Genomic DNA, 19,101 nt, shown 5'->3' with positions numbered 1-19,101 from the left:
AGCCATACAAACATACAATGATATAGTTTTTTTTATATTTTGAAGGGAGTAGTAGTATGTTCATTTAATTAAAAAAGTGACTAAAGTTGTAATCTCTTATCAAGTCTTATCCCAAAATGTGAAGAAAAACTTCACAGATTTTCAATGGGGATTGACCCACACGATGGGGATTAGTATTTACTGTAAGAATGAAGGAACACTCAGATTCCTCCATATTTTTTATGCAGAGAAATTTTCATTTATTCCTCTGCAAAAGTCCCCCGAGACACCTTAGGAGATTGATTGCCATGTGTTCACAGACTACAACTTCTACAACTTCAACCTGCCCCAGCAACGGTCAGGTTGAGAGGGGGCGGAGCTAAACACCAGGTAGGTCCAGCTCAGGTGATTCGTCAGAGCGCAATGAATTCTGGGTGCTGTAGGATATGACCATTTTCAGCCACAACACATATTACTTCAGTTTTCCTTATTTTCTCTGGACATAGACCATCAATGTTAAATGTTGTTGCATATTTTTGCTGATAAAATTTAAAATATTTATACTTGCTTTTCAGCGACACATATCCCCATACTGCTGATTAGAGTTTTTATGTATGCTTTTAGCTGAAACAAAACCCTTGACATTGCATTAGTCCCTCAAATAATTCTAAAAAAATTAGCCTCTACCTTAAGTCTTCCTTGAAACCTCTGAAACAGCTGTAGTACTACCTAATTTTCTGCTGAGGTCTTGTATTAACTACCTTTTTATAAACTCTGAAATGCAGATTAAATTGATTGGATAAAAAAAAACACAAAGTGGATTTTATGATTACATTAGCATATGTCTTTGAACACATTTAACCTGTGAAGTATGAACCCCTGTGATGTAAAATTATATGTTTATGAATAAATGGGTTGTTTTTGTTTATTTTTCTTCTGTACATATCTACATACTGTGCCCTTTGCTTTTAGATAGATAGATAGATAGATAGATAGATAGATAGATAGATAGATAGATAGATAGATAGATAGATAGATAGATAGATAGATAGATAGATAGATAGATAGATAGATAGATAGATAGATAGATAGATAGATAGATAGATAGATAGATAGATAGATAGATAGGAAGCCAGTGACAGTTTCATCTTGAATGCAAACAAACTACAGTGTTATTATAATGGAGCAACATGTGTCGCCAAGAAATCAAGATTCAAGGTGCTCCTCTGTCCAGCCAGCACACTGTGTAGGGGGTGAACAGAACCAGCCCTCCTGATCATTTTGTCCAGTCTGTTACTGTCTACTACATTCATGCTGCAGCTTCAGCAGACCACAGCGTAAAACACAACACTGGCCACCACAGACTCATGGAACATCCTCAGCATGGTGCTGCAGACGTTAAAGGACCTGAGCCTCCTCAGGAAGTACATCAAGTTTATTGTCCAAGTACACTCCCAGGTATTTGTACTCTGTCACAAGTCCTAAAGTGACTGATTACTTATCTGCATATAAATTATGGAGGGATCAGAGTGTCCCTTTATTCTTAAATACTACCTGACATTGTTTTGGTCATGTTTTCCTTCAGGCAGCTGCATGAAATGTGAGAGGACTCAGTACTCCCGAGTCATACAAAAGATTAGTTCATATTGAACGAATCGTTCACGGACGACACATCACTACTGGTTAGCTCGGCTCAGACACCCAGCCTTCAATGTTTAACTGTTGAGTCAGTTCATATGGGTAACAACTTTTTTAAATGTGCACTATGGTTTACAAAACACTGTACCATGTGTTTTTTGAAATTGGATAAGGTTTTAAACAAAAATATTTGTTGAAAAGTCTACATATAAAAACTAGTGTACCTACTATGTATGCGAATAAATGAATTCATAATAAATTCAATAAATGAATTCAATAAATTCATAATAATGTCAGTCAAAAATCATGTCAATATTATTCAGAGAATCACAAACACAAAAAATTTCAGATACTGCCACACTTCTATTGAGAAAATATATATGCAAGTTTCAGCACTTCGCTGAAATAGAACAGGCAGCGCTTTTCTATTTCTCTAACAAGAAACTGACTAATTTTAAAATTGTACTGCATTTTGAGCGAGTATTAACATAACATTAACGTCATTAATATATTTGGGTTATTTTATACAGTATATGAATTTAACAAAAGGTACCCAGTTCACCCTCTCAGAAAACTATACAAAAAAACTCTCAAAAATTTTTGGAAAATTAATTGTAAATTTGGTTGATTTAATTTGGATTGAACTTTGGTATTTGTTGTCCTACTTTCCCCAGGGTTACACCATGTTCTGTGCAACTGCAAATATATTTATACCCCCTTTTTTTCATCCACCCTTTTAATCCAGATTGAGGTTACTGTTGACCGATTGTTGAGGGTTCTTTTTTCAAATTTGACAATGCCTCATGCTTTTAGAGCTTATACAAAAGAAGACAAAACCAACTGTAGCGTAAAGGACAACCCTTTCATGTCTGTGGTTTACTTTGCATCATTGCATTCACTCTGTCATTTAAAAATGTAGAAAGCGTGTCCCTTATTGAACCAAGTATTTCTAATCAAGGAAATCTGTATTCCCTGTTGTGATGAGGCCAATGTGTTTTACCCTGAAACAATGTTTGGATGTAGCAGGCTATAGCAACTCTTCAATGTACATTATGGAGATCAGGATAATATAGTATAATATAAATAAATATTTTATGAATATAAACATTCTTTTTCTTCAAATACATGTTAAAGGTTAAAAATGGGGTTTTTTGAGAACAATTGAAAAAATCTGCTCTACAGCACATGTGGAACACAGGTCATGACTTCAGAGCACTACTGCTAACTAATGTTGTTTTGAATATAGAAAAAAAGACTAGCATTTTCACTGCAGTATGTTTGCAGTGCCATCATGTTGCCAGGGCTTGCCGGCTAAGTCCTTTAAGTCTTTTAGTCTGCAGCAGGCTAATTCGACCGATATGCATCTCAAAGTTGTTTACAGTACATATTTCCAGTCCACTGCAGCGGTGTGTCACAAGCAAATGTGGCAGAATAGGCCAATAAACACAGTTGACGCTGACACTCAAAGATTTATTTAATTGAGACATTTTGTTAGCCTTATTTAACCAGTTTATATAGTGCTATAATATTTCATGTTTAATGAAGGACTAAAACGAGGAGGTCCGAAGAATTTGAATATTTAATTGTCTTAACTATGCATGTGTTCTTGTTGCTTCTCTCCATAACTGAAATTACCTCCATGCTATATAGCATCTCCCTGAGGATTCAGCTTTTTCTAAGCCACACTGATAAATCAATGCCCGCGTTCTACTCTCTGATCATGTAGGACTGTTAGACTCATTATAACATGAGCAGCGATGTAAAGGCAAAGGTGTTTGGGAAGAGTATTGAGTGGCCAAAAATAATTGGGATTTTTTTAATTTAACATTCTGTATTCACTATTCAAACAAGCCTTCATTGTTATTTTTCAGCAATTTTTCTCAACAATTTTTCTCATCACATCCACGGAGGTTGGCTACAGTGCCCTTTTGATAGTGCACGCAGTACAGTGCAAATTATTTCATTAAATTATTAAAATAGGTACAGTGGCAACAGTCGTGGGGGAGGAACTGGAGCCTATCCCAGCAGGTTGAGGGCAGGGGGCAGGGTATACCCTCAAAAGATCACCAGTCTATTGCAGGGCCACACAGAGACAAACAACGGTGTATGCATACATTCACACCTACAGGCAATGGAAAGTAGTCAATCAACCTAACCACATGTCTTTGGACCTTGGGAGGAAGCCAGAGAACCCCGGAGAGAACCAGGTGAACACGGGGAGTACAAGCAAGCTTACAGAGAGACTCACAGAGAGGGAATAAACAACTTCCTTGCCCACACTCTCCTTGGTGTGAGGCGACAGCACTACCCACTGCACCACCATGCCACTCTTTGAGTGATTCAGCGGATGCTCTATGGTGACGTCATGTTACTGACCATCGCCTGTCCACTGATGCCGGACTGCCTGATCCTCCGGTACCGTAATTCTGTCTCTCTGTTACTGACCCGTGCTTGTCTGACAGCCGTTATCTGCCTGCCCCTTGTTTGAAGATTGTGCCAGTGATCTCCAGGTGGCTATTCTGTATCCTGCGCAATAAACGCTATTTTATCGGAACGAGTTGGACTCTGTGCCGTGCATGTGGGTCCGGTCTTTCAAGACAACTGCCGCGCCTGACGTCAAGAGAGATTCCCTTAGAATCTTCCATCCATCCATCCATTTTCATCCGCTTATCCGGGGCCGGGTCGCGGGGGCAGCAGTATGAGCAGAGAGTTCCAGACTTCCCTCTCCCCGGACACCTCCAGCTCTTCCGGTGGGACCCCACAACGTTCCCAGGCCAGCCGAGAGACCTAGTCTCTCCAGCGAGTCCTGGGTCTTCCTCGGGGCCTCCTACCGGTGGGACATGCCCGGAACACCTCCCCAGGGAGGCGTCCAGGAGGCATCTCGATGTGGATGTGGAGGAGCAGCGACTCTATTCCGAGCTCCTCCCGGTGACAGAGCTCCTCACCTTATCTCTAAGGGAGCGCCCAGCCACCCTGCGGAGGAAGCTCATTTCAGCCGCTTGTATCCGTGACCTTGCCCTTTCGGTCATGACCCAAAGCTCATGACCATAGGTGAGGGTAGGAACGTGGATTGACCCGTAAATTGAGAGCTTTGCCTTTTGGCTCAGCTCCCTCTTTACCACGACGGACCGATACACTGACCGCATTACTGCAGCCGCCGCACCAATCCGTCTGTCAAACTCACGCTCCTTCCTTCCCTCACTCGTGAACAAGACCCCAAGATACTTAAACTCCTCCACTTGAGGCAGGAACTCTCCTCCAACCTGGAGAGAGCAAACCACCTTTTTCCGGTCGAGAACCATGGCCTCGGATTTGGAGGAACTGATTCTCATCCCAGCTGCTTCACACTCAGCTGCAAACCGCACCAGCACACGCTGGAGGTCCTGGCCCGATGAAGCCAACAGGACAACATCATCTGCAAAAAGCAGAGATGGTATTCTGTGGTCCCCAAACCAGACCCCCTCCTGCCCCTGGCTGCGCCTAGAAATTCTGTCCATAAAAATAATGAACAGAACCGGTGACAAAGGGCAGCCCTGCCGAAGTCCAACATGCACAGCCTTAGCAAAGGAGCACCCCCCACAGGATGTCACGAGGGACGCGGTCGAATGCCTTCTCCAGATCCACAAAGCACATGTAGACTGGTTGGGCAAACTCCCACAAACCCTCAAGCACCCAGCTGAGGGTATAAAGCTGGTCCAGCGTTCCACGACCAGGCCGAAAACCACATTGTTCCTCCTGTATCCGAGGTTCGACTATCGGCCGAATTCTCCTCTCCAGTACCCTGGCATAGACTTTCCCAGGGAGGCTGAGAGGTTGATCCCCCTATAGTTGGAACACACTCTCCTGTCCCCCTTCTTGTGAAGAGGGACAACCACCCCGGTTGTCCAGTCCAGAGGAACTGTCCCCCTCGTCCACGCGATAATGCAGAGGCGTGTCACCCAAGACAGCCCCACAACATCCAGAGACTTGAGGTACTCAGGACGGATCTCATCCACCCCTGCTGCTCTGCCACCGAGGAGCTTACTAACTACCTCAGTGACCTCAGCCTGGGTGATGGGCGAGTCCGCCTCTGAGTCCCCTGCCTCTGCTTCCTCAGCAGAAGGCATGTCGAAGGGGTTGAGGAGATCCTCAAAGTACTCCTTCCACCGTCCAATAACATCCCCAGTTGAGGTCAACAGCTCCCCACCTCCACTGAAAACAGAGTTGGTAAAGAACTGCTTCCCCCTCCAGAGGCGCCGAACAGTTTGCCAGAATCTCTTTGAGGCCGAGTGATAGTCCTCCTCCATGGCCTCCCCGAACTCCTCCCAGGCCCGAGTTTTTGCCTCCGCAACGGCACGGGCTGCAGCACGCTTGGCCTACCGGTACCCATCAGCTGCCTCAGGAGTCCCACAGGTCAACCATACCTGGTAGTACTCCTTCTTCAGCTTGATGGCGTCCCTTACCTCCGGCGTCCACCACCGGGTTCGGGGATTACCACCACGACAGGCACCGGAGACACTGCGTCCACAGCTCCGAACGGCCGCATTGGCGATGGAGACGGAGAACATGGTCCACTCTGACTCTATGTCTCCAACCTCCCTCGGAATCTGGTCAAAGCTCTCCCGGAGGTGTGAGTTAAAGGTCCGTCTGACAGAGGGTTCAGCCAGGCGTTCCCAACAGACCCTCACAATAGGTTTGGGCCTGCCAAGTCGTTCCAGCCTCCTACCCTGCCAACGGATCCTACTCACCACCAGGTGGTGATCAGTTGACAGCTCAGCCCCTCTCTTCACCCGAGTGTCCAAAACATATGGCCGAAGGTCAGGTGAAACGACTACAAAGTCTATCATCGACCTCCGGCCTAGGGTGTCCTGGTGCCATGTGCACCCTTATGTTCGAACATGGTGTTTGTTATGGCCAAACTGTGCCTAGCACAGAAGTCCAATAACATAACAACATTCGAGTTCAGATCAGGGAGGCCGTTCCTCCCAATCACGCCTCTCCAGGTATCACTGTCATTACCTACGTGGGCATTAAAATCTCCCAGAAGAACGATGGGGTCCCCAGTTGGAGCGCTTTCCAACACTCCCTCCAGAGACCCCAAGAAGGCCGGGTACTCCACACTACCATTTGGCCCGTAAGCACAATTGACAGTGAGTGACCTATCCCCCACCCGAAGGCGCAGGGAAGCGACCCTCTCGTCCACCGGGGAAAACTCCAACACATAGCGACTAAGCTGGGGAGCTATGAGCAAGCCCACACCTGCCCGCCGCCACTCATCGCAGGCAACTCCAGAGTAGAAGAGGGTCCAGCCCCTCTCAAGGAGTTGGGTTCCAGAGCCCAGGCTGTGTGTGGAGGTGAGCCCGACTATTTCTAGCCCGTACCGCTCGACCTCCTGCACAAGCTCAGGCTCCTTTCCCCCCAGTGACATTCCATGTCCCAATAGCCAGATTGGTTATCCAGGGATTGGGTCGCCTAGGCTCCCGCCTTCGACTGCTGCCCAATCCACTTTGCACCGGCCCCCTACGGTTCCTCCTGCGGATGGTGGACCTGTTTGCCTTGGGAGACCCTACCAGGGGCATTTAGCCCCCTGACAACATAGCTCCCGGGGTCATTCGGGCACACAAACTCCTCCACCACGGTAAGGCGGCAGTTCAACATAACTAGAATCTTAGTTATGTTAAAAGTTTCTTTCATTATTAAGGAGCTTTTTCTTTTATACCTGGCACTATATAATTTAACTTAATTAATACATAAACCTATATAGCAATGAACTTTAACTAATATTGATTTGCCACTGAGTAGATGTGTAGGTGAATTACATCAGAACACCATCACTGATTTCACTTACTGTTTTATGGTGTTGATGTTCCAAAAAGATTATGTTCCTGAGTTTTATTCTAATAATTTATAATTTATTATTATTATTATTATTATTATTATTATTATTATTATTATTATTATTATTATTATTATTATTATTATTATTATTATTAATTGGGAATTTGCCAATTGTAGCAAAAATCTTATTTGTGACCTATCTACTATATATTTACTATATTTTTATACTATGTCTATAACTTTTGTCAAGTTTTTCTCATGCCAGATACCACACTAAAGACGAGCCATAATGCAATATATACAGCAACTGTAAATCTTATATAAAAAAATAATTCACTTACTTCTGTTGAAATCTATATATTTCTTATTTTATATCACTGGAGTAAAAGTGTGTTTGTTTAGTGATAATCTACCTCAGATTGTTCCTTTCCGATATTTTTTTATACCACTACTTGCCAAAATACATTTAAAAACAGCCTTCATAAAAGGCTGTTCTGGCATGCATCAAAAGTTCCTAATTAGATACTTTACCTGCAAAGCACCCCATAAGTGACTGCAGCACCAGCAGTTTCCATAGCAACATCATCTTCAGTTTTGTAGGGTCAAAGTAGACTTGCATCCAGTCACAAATGTATGGAATCTTATTTGCACCTGTCTTCCCAATCTGCAGAAAAAAAGAAACAGGTGTGAACAGATGAGTATGGCTTTGAGCTTCTCCTTAATGACACTTCTGAGAACCATTTTCACTTTTACACTTTTCTGTAGAACAGAAAGTCAACGGGACTCTAAAAAGCACAATGGGAGTATAATCATGAACAGCATACAATTGATGACATTTTATTTCAATTGCATTACTAAGGTACACCCTACTTCCACATTCCTAAAAGTTACACTACAGAGAATATAGAAAAGTGTGCAAAGAGTGGTCCATGAGCACACAGTATCTGATATACATTAATTTCCATATCTTGAGAAACTCCAGGGACAGCTGCTATGAAGCCATTGTAAACAAGTAAATCTCCTGTAAGTTGTCATAGCATTATTCTTGTTTGAAACCACGTCCCTTTTGTGAAACTGCAAAACAAAAATATGGAAAACCTGAAAACATCTAGAAGAATTTCACACTAGTTGTGTGTTTCCTACTTAACACAGTGTGTCCCTTGAGTGAGAATTGGTGTTGGAAAGATTGTTGAGATTCACAAAGGTTGCACTTTTTAGCATTCAGGCCTCTGGCAAGAAATGTGAAAGCAACCAAATGGGGCTGATATATAAGTGATATAAAAAGGTTTAAAAATAGGAGGTGAAAAATAACAAACTTGTAAAATGAATAATCATCAATACTTTTTAACTATTTGTATAGGGTAGTTACAACTTACTATTCACAACAATAACTTTCTACGCATTCATTATGGTAATACAAGGTATAATACACTATAAAAAGATGATTTACTTATTCTACAACACAGTAGCCTGAACTTTACAAAAAATAGCTCACGATAAACAAAACCTCAACAAAATACAGCTAACATGGTCATGGCAGTTTGACTTCCCGTTCTTATTTATACTTTTTTAATGTTATTGTAACAAACCGCCTGTTTAATATACCAACATGATATCATGTTATAATATTGACTAGTAACGTTATTCGGCATGTACGTGTTAATATAATTTAATGTTATATAATGATTTGAATAATTTATTATTATTATGATTGATATTATTAGGAAACATTTTATTAAATATTGTAAACATTAAATATTTATTTTTTATTATAACTTTTTCCACGTTTTTGTAATTAATCTTGCATATATCAAATTACAAATCAAATACAAGGTACAAGTTTAACAAAAAACACCATGGTATGTAAGTTTAAGGTCATCCTAGAATATTTTGACAAGACCTAAGCCTTGTTTAAAACATTTATTTCAAGTCAGTTTTATATTGATGACTACCTAAACTGCTGATTAAGTGCTGCTTAAGTTATGCTTTTATGCTACATTGGAAAGCCAAGTTAGTATAACATAAGATACTGTAGATGCCAAATGTGCTTCCTAACCTAGGGGGTAGGGTTGCAGTTGAACCAGTGTCTACTTAATACAGCATTACATAATTGTTCACATCAAGTTGAAGGACCTTTTATCCCATTTTATCCCAAAACACTATAAGAAACCACTATGCTCGCTTGATATACTCATTAAAAAAAGATTATGGGTTACATATAATTTGCAATTCTCTATAAAACATTACAATCCTCTCAGTAGATTTGAGCAAAGCATACAGAAAATTAGGAGGAAATGTCAGAGGCTGCCTGTAGAAACATTCTGCTGATGTAATAATTAAATTAATACAATCAGTTGAGAAGTGTAATCTACATTTTGTGGAGCCGAGATATGTTCAACACAAACTCTTCACAGTTACAACTACTCATGTAATTTGCAATTACAGAGAAATACAGAACAACTTTGTTATTTCTCTCCTGGTACGGGGTACGGCTTAAAGAGTGCAACATTTCAAATCACAGCTGGTCTGAAACTAAAGCAGAGAAACTCAATCTGTTCTAATAGATCATGTTGCCATTAATCTCAGATTCTGTAGCTTAAAGCTCTGTCTCTTGTGTCCACAGAAAAAAGGCCTTTATCTCATTTAATTCTATAAAGGGTTGTCAAAAATTACATATGATACAAAATAAGATAAGCACTCTCGTAGCTCAGTTGGCGTGTCCTTGATTAAGACACTTCCTGCTAGCTCCCCAGGCACTGCACAAGACTGTTCACTGCTCCGAAGGCCAGTTTCCTTGCCATACATTACTTGTATAATGACAGTATCATCTCTGTATAATCACCAGGAATATGTACAATGTATTTTTTAATATACAACTATACAAAACCAAGACTGCAGACTTTGGAGCCAGGCCCTAAGATGCTCTGAATGCATGACCTCAGAGGATGAAGAGAAACACCTGGCTCTTACTGTACTTGACAGATTTTTTTATAGAAACCATTTTTTTATTTGTTTGTGTACTTTATTTGTTTGGATACCACAGCTAGTAAGCCGGACAACAAAGTTTCCTACCAGGACTTAGAACTACCTTTTGGTGGACATGCAACGTGGACTAATACCAAACGGGGAGGGCCAAGTTTGCATAACCCACACAGAAACAAGAAATATAAGCGCGTAATGTTTGAATTAAACAATGATCCGTTGCATTAGCAAGAAAATATGTGCATTAAACAGAAAAGAAACTTAATGAACAATAATACAAATACTCAACTAAAACATGAAACACCATTGACAAAACTCTGTCATATCCAGCACCTACACCAATATTTCTCAAATAGTGGAGCAGGCAGTAGCGAAGGGTGTGTGTGTGTGTGTGTGTGTGTGTGTGTGTGTGTGTGTGTGTGTGTGTGTGTGTGTGTGTGTGTGTGTGTGTGTGTGTGTGTGTGTGTGTGTGACCCCAAGAAACATGCATTTCTGCCGCAGGTAGTTTTTAGCACTAAACAAGACACAGCACAGAGCAGGACATATGAAGTACAGATAACAAACCACGGAAAAGTAAATACACATAACTAACACAGGTGAAAATCATGACACTAACAAACTAATGACAAACAGGAAATAATACAGGAAGTCATGAGACACCACTGAAATGATAAGACTGGACAAAACAGTGCACCTGTCAGCTGAACAAGCAATATGCCACAAAATGTAGATCACATACTGATGAACAACTCACTCTTTGGTGATAGATTTTGTGTTTAAATAACATGTAAACAGTGTTTTAGTCATTTAAGTCTACAGACAATATTAGCCTCATATCAGGCACAGGGCCCATCTATGGGCCACCCCCCCTTCGGTCCAAAACACAACAATATATATGCTCGAAGCCATACAGATGTATGTTATTATGCCTAATTCGACCCCAATCTCAACCAGCATTTGGTAATTTAGCAGCCTATAGCAGTGTTGCCAGAATGGGAAATATAGAAAAGATGAAACAGCAGTGACCTAAAGACAGACCTAAGAGCTATTTAAATAAAACAACTACTTTATTCACTGTCAGACTTAAAGACACCCATCCAGTCATTACTGCATAACCACTGCTACCACACTTAGTTATCAAAAAAAAGGACAAAGACTACACACTTCATGCTGAACTACTTCTACATGATAAACAGCATTCTTACTCAATTCTAAACACATTATATATCAGTGCTTATATCAGTACATACTTTTGTGTGTGTTTATTTCAATTTTCAAACATGAGATGCTATTGCTGCTATTGTGATTGACAGTGAAGAGGAGATGACCACATATGAGAAGGTTTTAGTTTCTGGTTACAGTACCATAATCAAAATTCAATTCAATTCAATTCAATTTTATTTATATAGCGCCAAATCACAACAAAGTTATTTCAAGGCACTTTACAAAGTAAGGTTTAAAACCTCACACAACTAAACCCAACAAATCCCACATACAGCAAGCATTTAATTTGACAGCAACAGTGGAGAGGAAAAACTCCCTCTCTAACGAGGAAGAAACCTCCAGCAGAACCAGACTGGATGTGGGCGGCCATCTGCCTCGACCGGTTGGGGTAAGAGGATAGAGAGATAGAAAAGCACAGCAACAGCAACAAGCAACAACAAGCAACAACAGAGCACAGGCAGGATGGTAGGACCAGGGACTGGATGCAGGCAGGATGGTTGGATCCGCAGCTGCCCATCACAGACACCAAACTTTGAGTCCAATGATACCTGTGGGTGAGGACAGAGAGGGAGAAAGAGTGGGGGTGGGGGGGAGAGAGGAGAGAAGCACAACTACTGGACAGAAAGAGACAAGGTTAGTTAAACATGGGACAATGATGGGAGGTTATGGGACAGAGGAGGTAGAAGGAAACAGAGGAGCTCAGTGTATAAATTAAGTCCCCCAGCAGTCTATGTCTATTGCAGCTTAACTAAGAGATGGTTCCTGTGACTAACAATAATTGCCAGTGACCTGAACCATCTCTAACTATAAGCTTTATCAAAAAGGAAGGTTTTAAGCCTAATCTTAAAGGTGGAGAGTGTGTCAGCTTCTCGAACCTGAAGAGGGAGCTGGTTCCAGAGGAGAGGAGCTTGGTAGCTAAAAGCTCTGCCCCCTGTTCTACATTTAAACACTCTAGGAACCGTAAGTAGCCCAGCGCTCTGAGAACGAAGTGTTCTGCTGGGAGCATAAGGAACTATAAGGTCTTTAAGATAAGAAGAAGCTTTATCATTGAGTACTTTGTATGTGAGTAGGAGAATTTTAAATTCTATCCTACATTTTACAGGCAGCCAGTGCAGAGAAGCTAATGTAGGAGAAATGTGATCTCTCTTTCTAAGTCCTGTCAGAACTCTGGCTGCAGCATTTTGAATGAGCTGTAGGCTTTTTAAGGAGCTGTTAGGACATCCTATGAGTAAGGAGTTACAGTAGTCCAGCCTAGAGGTAACAAATGCATGGATCAGTTTCTCTGCATCGCTCTGAGAGAGGATGCTTCTGATTTTAAACAACCCTGAATTTTGACTAGTTGATCTGTTTCATTTGGTTCCAAGGACATGTATAGCTGAGTATCATCTGCGTAAAAATGAAAATTAATAGAATGCTTTCTAATAATCTCACCTAGAGGAGACATGTATAGGCTAAACAGAATTGGACCCAGCACAGAACCCTGTGGAACTCCATAGCTAATCCTTGTGCGTGTGGAGAATTTATCATTAACATGAACAAACTGGAATCTGTTCAACAAATAGGATTTAAACCATCCCAATGCTGTTCCATTAATCCCGATTCTATGTTCTAGTGTCTGTAATAGAATGTGATGATCAATTGTATCAAATGCAGCACTAAGATCTAACAGGACAAGGACAGAAACTAGACCATTGTCCGAAGCTAATAGAAGATCATTAGTGACTCTAACCAGAGCTGTTTCTGTGCTATGATGTTTTCTAAATCCTGACTGAAAATCTTCATACAGGTTATTCCCACTAAGGTGGTCAGATAATTGTTTAGCCACGATTTTTTCCAGAATCTTGGAAATAAAGGGTAAATTTGAAATGGGCCTATAGTTGGCTAGTTGTCCAGGGTCAAGGGTTGGTTTTTTCAATAGAGGTTTGACCACAGCCACCTTAAAAGCCTGTGGTACATAGCCTAGTTGTAAAGATTGGTTGATTTGATTTAATATGGATGAGCTGATTAAAGGTAGAACTTCTTTGAGTAATCTGGTTGGGATTGGATCTAAAAGACAAGTGGACGACTTGGAAGAGTTAATTATTGAGGTTAACTCCATATGAGTTATGGGGGAGAAGCTGTCTAGGTAAGACAGAGGATTTAATAAATTTAAAGTTGATGGATCTAGACAGTGCTTTCTGTCATTTGGAAGAAGTCGCTGCTGAATGTTTTTTCTAATGATGATAATTTTATTAGTAAAGTAGTTGAAATAAAGTCATTTGCTGCTGAGATTTAAGGGGATAGTAGACTCAATACAGCTATGACTCTTTGTCAGCCTGGCTACAGTGCTGAAAAGAAACCTGGGGTTGTTTTTGTTTTCCTCAATTAGGGAGGAATAATATGTTTTTCTAGCAGCACAACGTGCTTTTTTATATTTCATTAGACTGTCCTTCCATGCAATGCAGTTTACATTTATTTTGTTGGAACGCCACTATCTTTCTAGTTGTCTAGTCCTTTGCTTTAGACTGCGGATGTCTGAGTTATACCACGGAGCTAACCTCCTCTGATTCACTGTCTTCTTCTTCAGAGGAGCCACTGTGTCTAACATTGTACGTAGAGAAGCTGCAGCATCATCTACAAGACAGTCAACCTGTTCATAAGGATTAAGGTGACTGTTCTCTGTGTATCTGCAAGACATTGAGGCAAAAGATGATGGAATCATCTGCTTGAATCTGGCAACAGCATTGTCAGATAAACATCTGCTATAGTAACATTTCTTTCCAGCTGTTATAGGGTCAGTTGTGCTAAATTCAAAAGTTAATAAGAAATGGTCAGATAACAGAGGGTTTTGGGGAAGAACTATTAAATTATCAATTTCAACTCCATATGTCAGGACAAGATCTAGGGTGTGGTTAAAACGATGAGTGGGTTCATTTACCTGCTGTGTAAAACCAATAGTGTCTATTAAGGAGTTAAAAGCAGTGCTGAGACAGTTGCTGTCAACATCTACATGAATGTTAAAGTCTCCCACTACAATGACTTTATCTGTGCTAAGAACTAAGACAGATAAGAATTCAGAGAAATCAGTTAAGAACTCTGAATATGGAGCAGGAGGACGGTAAACAATACAAAACACAACTGGTTTCTGAGTTTTAGAGTCTGGGTGAGAAAGGCTCAGAGTGAGGCTCTCAAATGAGTTATAACTATGTTTAGGTTTAGGAGTAATTAATAAATCTGATTTATAAACTGCTGTTACTCCTCCACCTCTACCTGTACTTCTTGGAACATGATAGTTGATGTGACTCATTGGAGTCGACTCATTTAAAGTAACATATTCATCCTGCTGCAGCCAGGTTTCAGTGAGACAGAACAGATCTATGTGATGGTCACTTATCAAGTCATTTATTAAAAAGGATTTAGATGAGAGAGATCTGATATTTAATAAACCACACTTTATTAGCTTACTATTACTTTGTTCCGTAAGAGGAACTGTTTTGATGTTTATTAAATTCTGGTAAGTCACTCCTCTTTGATTTGTTTGTGACTTGTATAGTTTAGGTGGTCGAGAAGCAGACACAGTCTCTATGCGATAACTAAGACTAAGAGTGGGTCGCGGCTGTAGAGAACATGCAGAGAGGCGTGTAAGACTGCGACTCTGCGTCCTGGGCTCCACTCTGAGTTGTCAAGCAGTGGGGGGACTAAGCAACATGGCCATGTTACTTTACAAAACAATGTAAATGTCAAAAATATTTATTTAGCCTTCATAAAAATATTTGTCGCATAGGCCCTAAAACAAATTCATATATAATCATATATCTGGCAACACTGGCCTGTAGTTTAAACAAGATGTGTGAGTGGTTCATCACACGGTGCATAAATTGTGGCAACTGCTGAACTTTTCTTCAGGACACTGTACCATGACCGATAGATATCAGAGCACATCTCAAGACCAATTTTTGATGAAAAAAGCTTCTCAATATGAGTAAGTGCAGATGGTAAAATGTTAAGAAACCGGAGGATCATTTGATCACTACAGTTCCTTGAAATTCCTGAGGTGTGTTTCTCCCTTCAATTCAACCTGATAAAGCAACCCCAGCAACTAAAGACAACACACTACTGAGCACTTCACTTGCTCCTGCCTATTGCTGCTTTAATCTGTTTAGTTACTTGATACCTGGAGAATGGAAGGTGATAAATGTTCTTCCTACACAAAGCATATTCAGCTGCGCCTTGTTAACAAAGACACCTGCTAGGTTTACAGGGCTCACACACTGCTGCTCACAGTGTTGCACTTTCTTTTTCTCTTTCATTTGCAAAAGAATATTTTTAAAACACTGCACATTTAATTAATGTCCATGCTATTTGAATTTATTTTTAAGTTGCAAATAGAACAAAAGCATGTTCAACATTTTTGTGCTTTGGATACAATTGGTGCCAATGCTACAGTGCTACAATTGATACTCCTGCTGATAAAGTAGTACAGCAACTGCTATTGCTGTTACTGATCATTGTGCTTTTACCTCTAGATGTAAATACTGAATCATATACAGATATGATAATTTGCAGTAGGGTTAGCGCCTCACATATTACAGATGTAATATACTGCAGTGGCAGCAGGGGAAAAGATAATCAATATATCCAGTCAGTAACACATTATCTCCAGATTAAAAGAGCCAAAGGCGTGAGAAAGTTTAATCAAAATGTCCATGTGCAAAACTGCCATGACAACCCCAACCTTTTTTATAATTTTTTAATATTTTATGCTGCCATGTTAAGAATTAAATATAACATAAGCATTAACACTGCCTGATGTGCAAACACCCTTTTATGAAGAAAGTGCAGAATTACACCTAAAATTAAATGTGCTCAAAAGAAGATATTGGATAATGTACAGCACTGGTCCAGATCCAGATCTGTCGTCCGGTGTTCTATTATATCAGGGCAGAGAGTCAATCAGAGTGAGAAGATTGAAGAGACACTCGGTCGCTCACTCACTCATTTTCTTCCACTTTGTCCCCACAAAGATCACTGACATGCTGGCGCTTATCCCAGTTGTCAATCCGACGAGGACTGAAGAGACAGGTCAGCCTTATGAGCAGTGTTTTTTATCATTCTGTTTTACTGGTTTGATGTTAGATGAAAACTCAGCACAGCTTCATGGAATACGAAAGAAAACTCTGTCAAGTCAACCCATGATTCACTACTGTAACTACTTCCAAGTATGGAACGCTTTTGATGAAACCTGTTTGTTCTCACATGCTGTACAAATAACACAAAATCAAATGTGTTGTGTGCTTTGATCTGCTGTGAAAACACTGCCAAGTTAAGTGCAGAAAAGATCCGCAGCATTAAAAATTGTTAAAATCACAGTTCACACTCCATTTACACAGTTCAGTGACGACATTAACACCACCCGCTGGTTTCATGCTGTGGACAGGGGTAAGGTGTCAAGTATTATTAAAATTTAATTAAACAAAATTAAATTAGAAAGCAAGAAATTATTCCAAAAAATAAAATATTATTGCTTAATAAATAAAATAACCCAAACAGTACCTGTGTTTTATATTAATAAACAAATCTAATACACAGGCTTCTATTTTGGTTTCATTGTATTGTATTGTTTTAAAACAGGACATTTAAAAACTTTTGCATGTCAGGTCCAGTGACAGCTTAGACCAAGAACACTTTCAATTACAAACACTATACTGGTGGCTTAAATCTGAGGGCAGTGAGCTACAAGTAATAAGTGGATAAAATCAGTACAAGGTCCATGCTCTGAATGTGTTAGCCTTCACTGCTGTGTCTGCCTGTATAAAGTAAAACCTTCACAGATGGTGCATGGGACATGGTAATTTTTGAGACAACACAGAATATGAATCAGATGATATGTCATGTTCTGTCGCCTTTATTATAACAATTGTAAGAGTTTTGTTCTATTATGACATTTAATTTTGAACTAAGGCCTATATGCTGATTGTTGTATTTTGATGCTCACCAAACTTGTCATTCTTCTTTTTTTTGATAAAAAATAAAAACCCATGTACACCTTGGCATATGTATGACTAGTCTTTTGTGCTTTCCTTATAATGATTTACAAAGTCATATTGAAATCTGCACCATATTACAGTAATTTCTCCATCCACATTGCTGCTGGTGTGAGCTGCACATTCAGCCAATTTTCCTATACAGCACTCCAATGATAAGAACTCAAGTAAAGGCCAAAAAGAACAAAAAAAATTTCCCGACCAATATAGTAAAGAACAAGTGAAACAAGACCTAGTTTCTACTATGTGCTTTTCTGTTTGGATCTTTGTTTCTTATTGCCCTGAGTTTAAATTGATGAGCCAGGTAATTGTCATAAACGTATGTAGCCTTTCGTTTATCTAAACCACAGACATCCGAAATTCTCTGCTAAGCAGACCTATCTGCAATGTGTAATAAAAAATGTGCATTTGCATCATTTCAGTATTCTGGAACTGTTTTACTAAATGGTAAATGGTCTCCACTTACAAAGATTTTTTACCTTATCAGTAGGGAAAGTACTTCGACACTGTGTCTCATCCACCCACATGAGGACACAAACATTCACACATTCATGCCAGTGGCAGAGTTGACACACTGGGGGCAAACTGGGGTTCAGTATCTTTCCAAGGACACAATTGGTTGGCGACTGCTCTACCTCAGCCAAACACTACGACCTTACGGTTGAAAGTTTTACGACTGGTGGTAGGGATTTAAAGTTTATACAGTTGTCTGACATAGTTTACAGCCAGAGTCAATGGACAAAGATGACTCGAGTAGGTTGTCGTGCTTCTTTTGAAGCAGACAAGATGATGACACATATGAACTAGCACTAGTTGAAAACTGAGTAATACTGTAGCACCACATTAGCCACAGATTTAAGTTGTCTTGCTGTTTGTATTGGTCTCCACCTTAGGACAAACCAGTGTTAGTTCTGTTCAGTTTGTGACTGATCGTAACATTCTCAAAGCTTCACATAACGCTAGAATGAGTTTACGTAGTATTCAGCTATATTGTTATTGTGATCCACCAGGGGGCGGGGGGGGGCTTATGTTGATGGCTCATGTTTTGGTTCTGGTCTCTGGTTTTATTTTGAAGGACTTCCTGCCACACTCTGTGTTTCATGTCACCCCCGGTCCTCATTACTCACACCTGACAATAATCAGCTATCAGCCTTGGTATTTAGTCTCCACCTCACACACCAGCCGCTTTGCCAGATTGTTAGTTCACGATTGCTTGTTCACTTAACTGTGTCAACTCTCCAGCCTCAATACCCAGTAAGTCCTTCTTGTGTACCAGCTCTAGATTTGTTGCTCACCTTGCCTTGCCTGCTCCCTTGCTTCTGGTTTTGGACTCTGCCTGGTATTTAGACATTTGCCTGAGATTGACCACTGATTGCCTGATCCCTGTCTGTGCCGCTGCTATCATTCTTGCCACTCGTGTACCGACCTCTGCCTGTCC

The 19,101-nt window shown here is 40.5% G+C and overlaps 2 protein-coding genes across 7 annotated transcripts in view; one reads left to right on the top strand and one right to left on the bottom strand.

Moving 5' to 3' along the window:
• LOC129604081 (protein NYNRIN-like) overlaps positions 1 to 19,101 on the top strand; it is a 448,396-nt gene that overhangs the window by 144,471 nt on the left and 284,824 nt on the right. The window lies entirely within an intron of this gene.
• The window catches only part of LOC114856382 (contactin-4-like), a 193,867-nt gene that overhangs the window by 169,293 nt on the left and 5,473 nt on the right, over positions 1 to 19,101 (bottom strand). For all 4 annotated transcript variants that reach the window (XM_029152285.3, XM_029152288.3, XM_029152289.3 and 1 more), the window contains exon 2: positions 7,966 to 8,098. In XM_029152285.3, the coding sequence (XP_029008118.1) occupies positions 7,966 to 8,053 (88 nt within the window). In that variant the 5' untranslated portion in view covers positions 8,054 to 8,098. The remainder of the gene's footprint in view (positions 1 to 7,965; positions 8,099 to 19,101) is intronic.

Source organism: Betta splendens, chromosome 5 (assembly GCF_900634795.4).
Source record: "Betta splendens chromosome 5, fBetSpl5.4, whole genome shotgun sequence".
NCBI classification, from domain to species: domain Eukaryota; kingdom Metazoa; phylum Chordata; class Actinopteri; order Anabantiformes; family Osphronemidae; genus Betta; species Betta splendens.
This window is presented reverse-complemented; position numbering and strand designations above follow the sequence as displayed.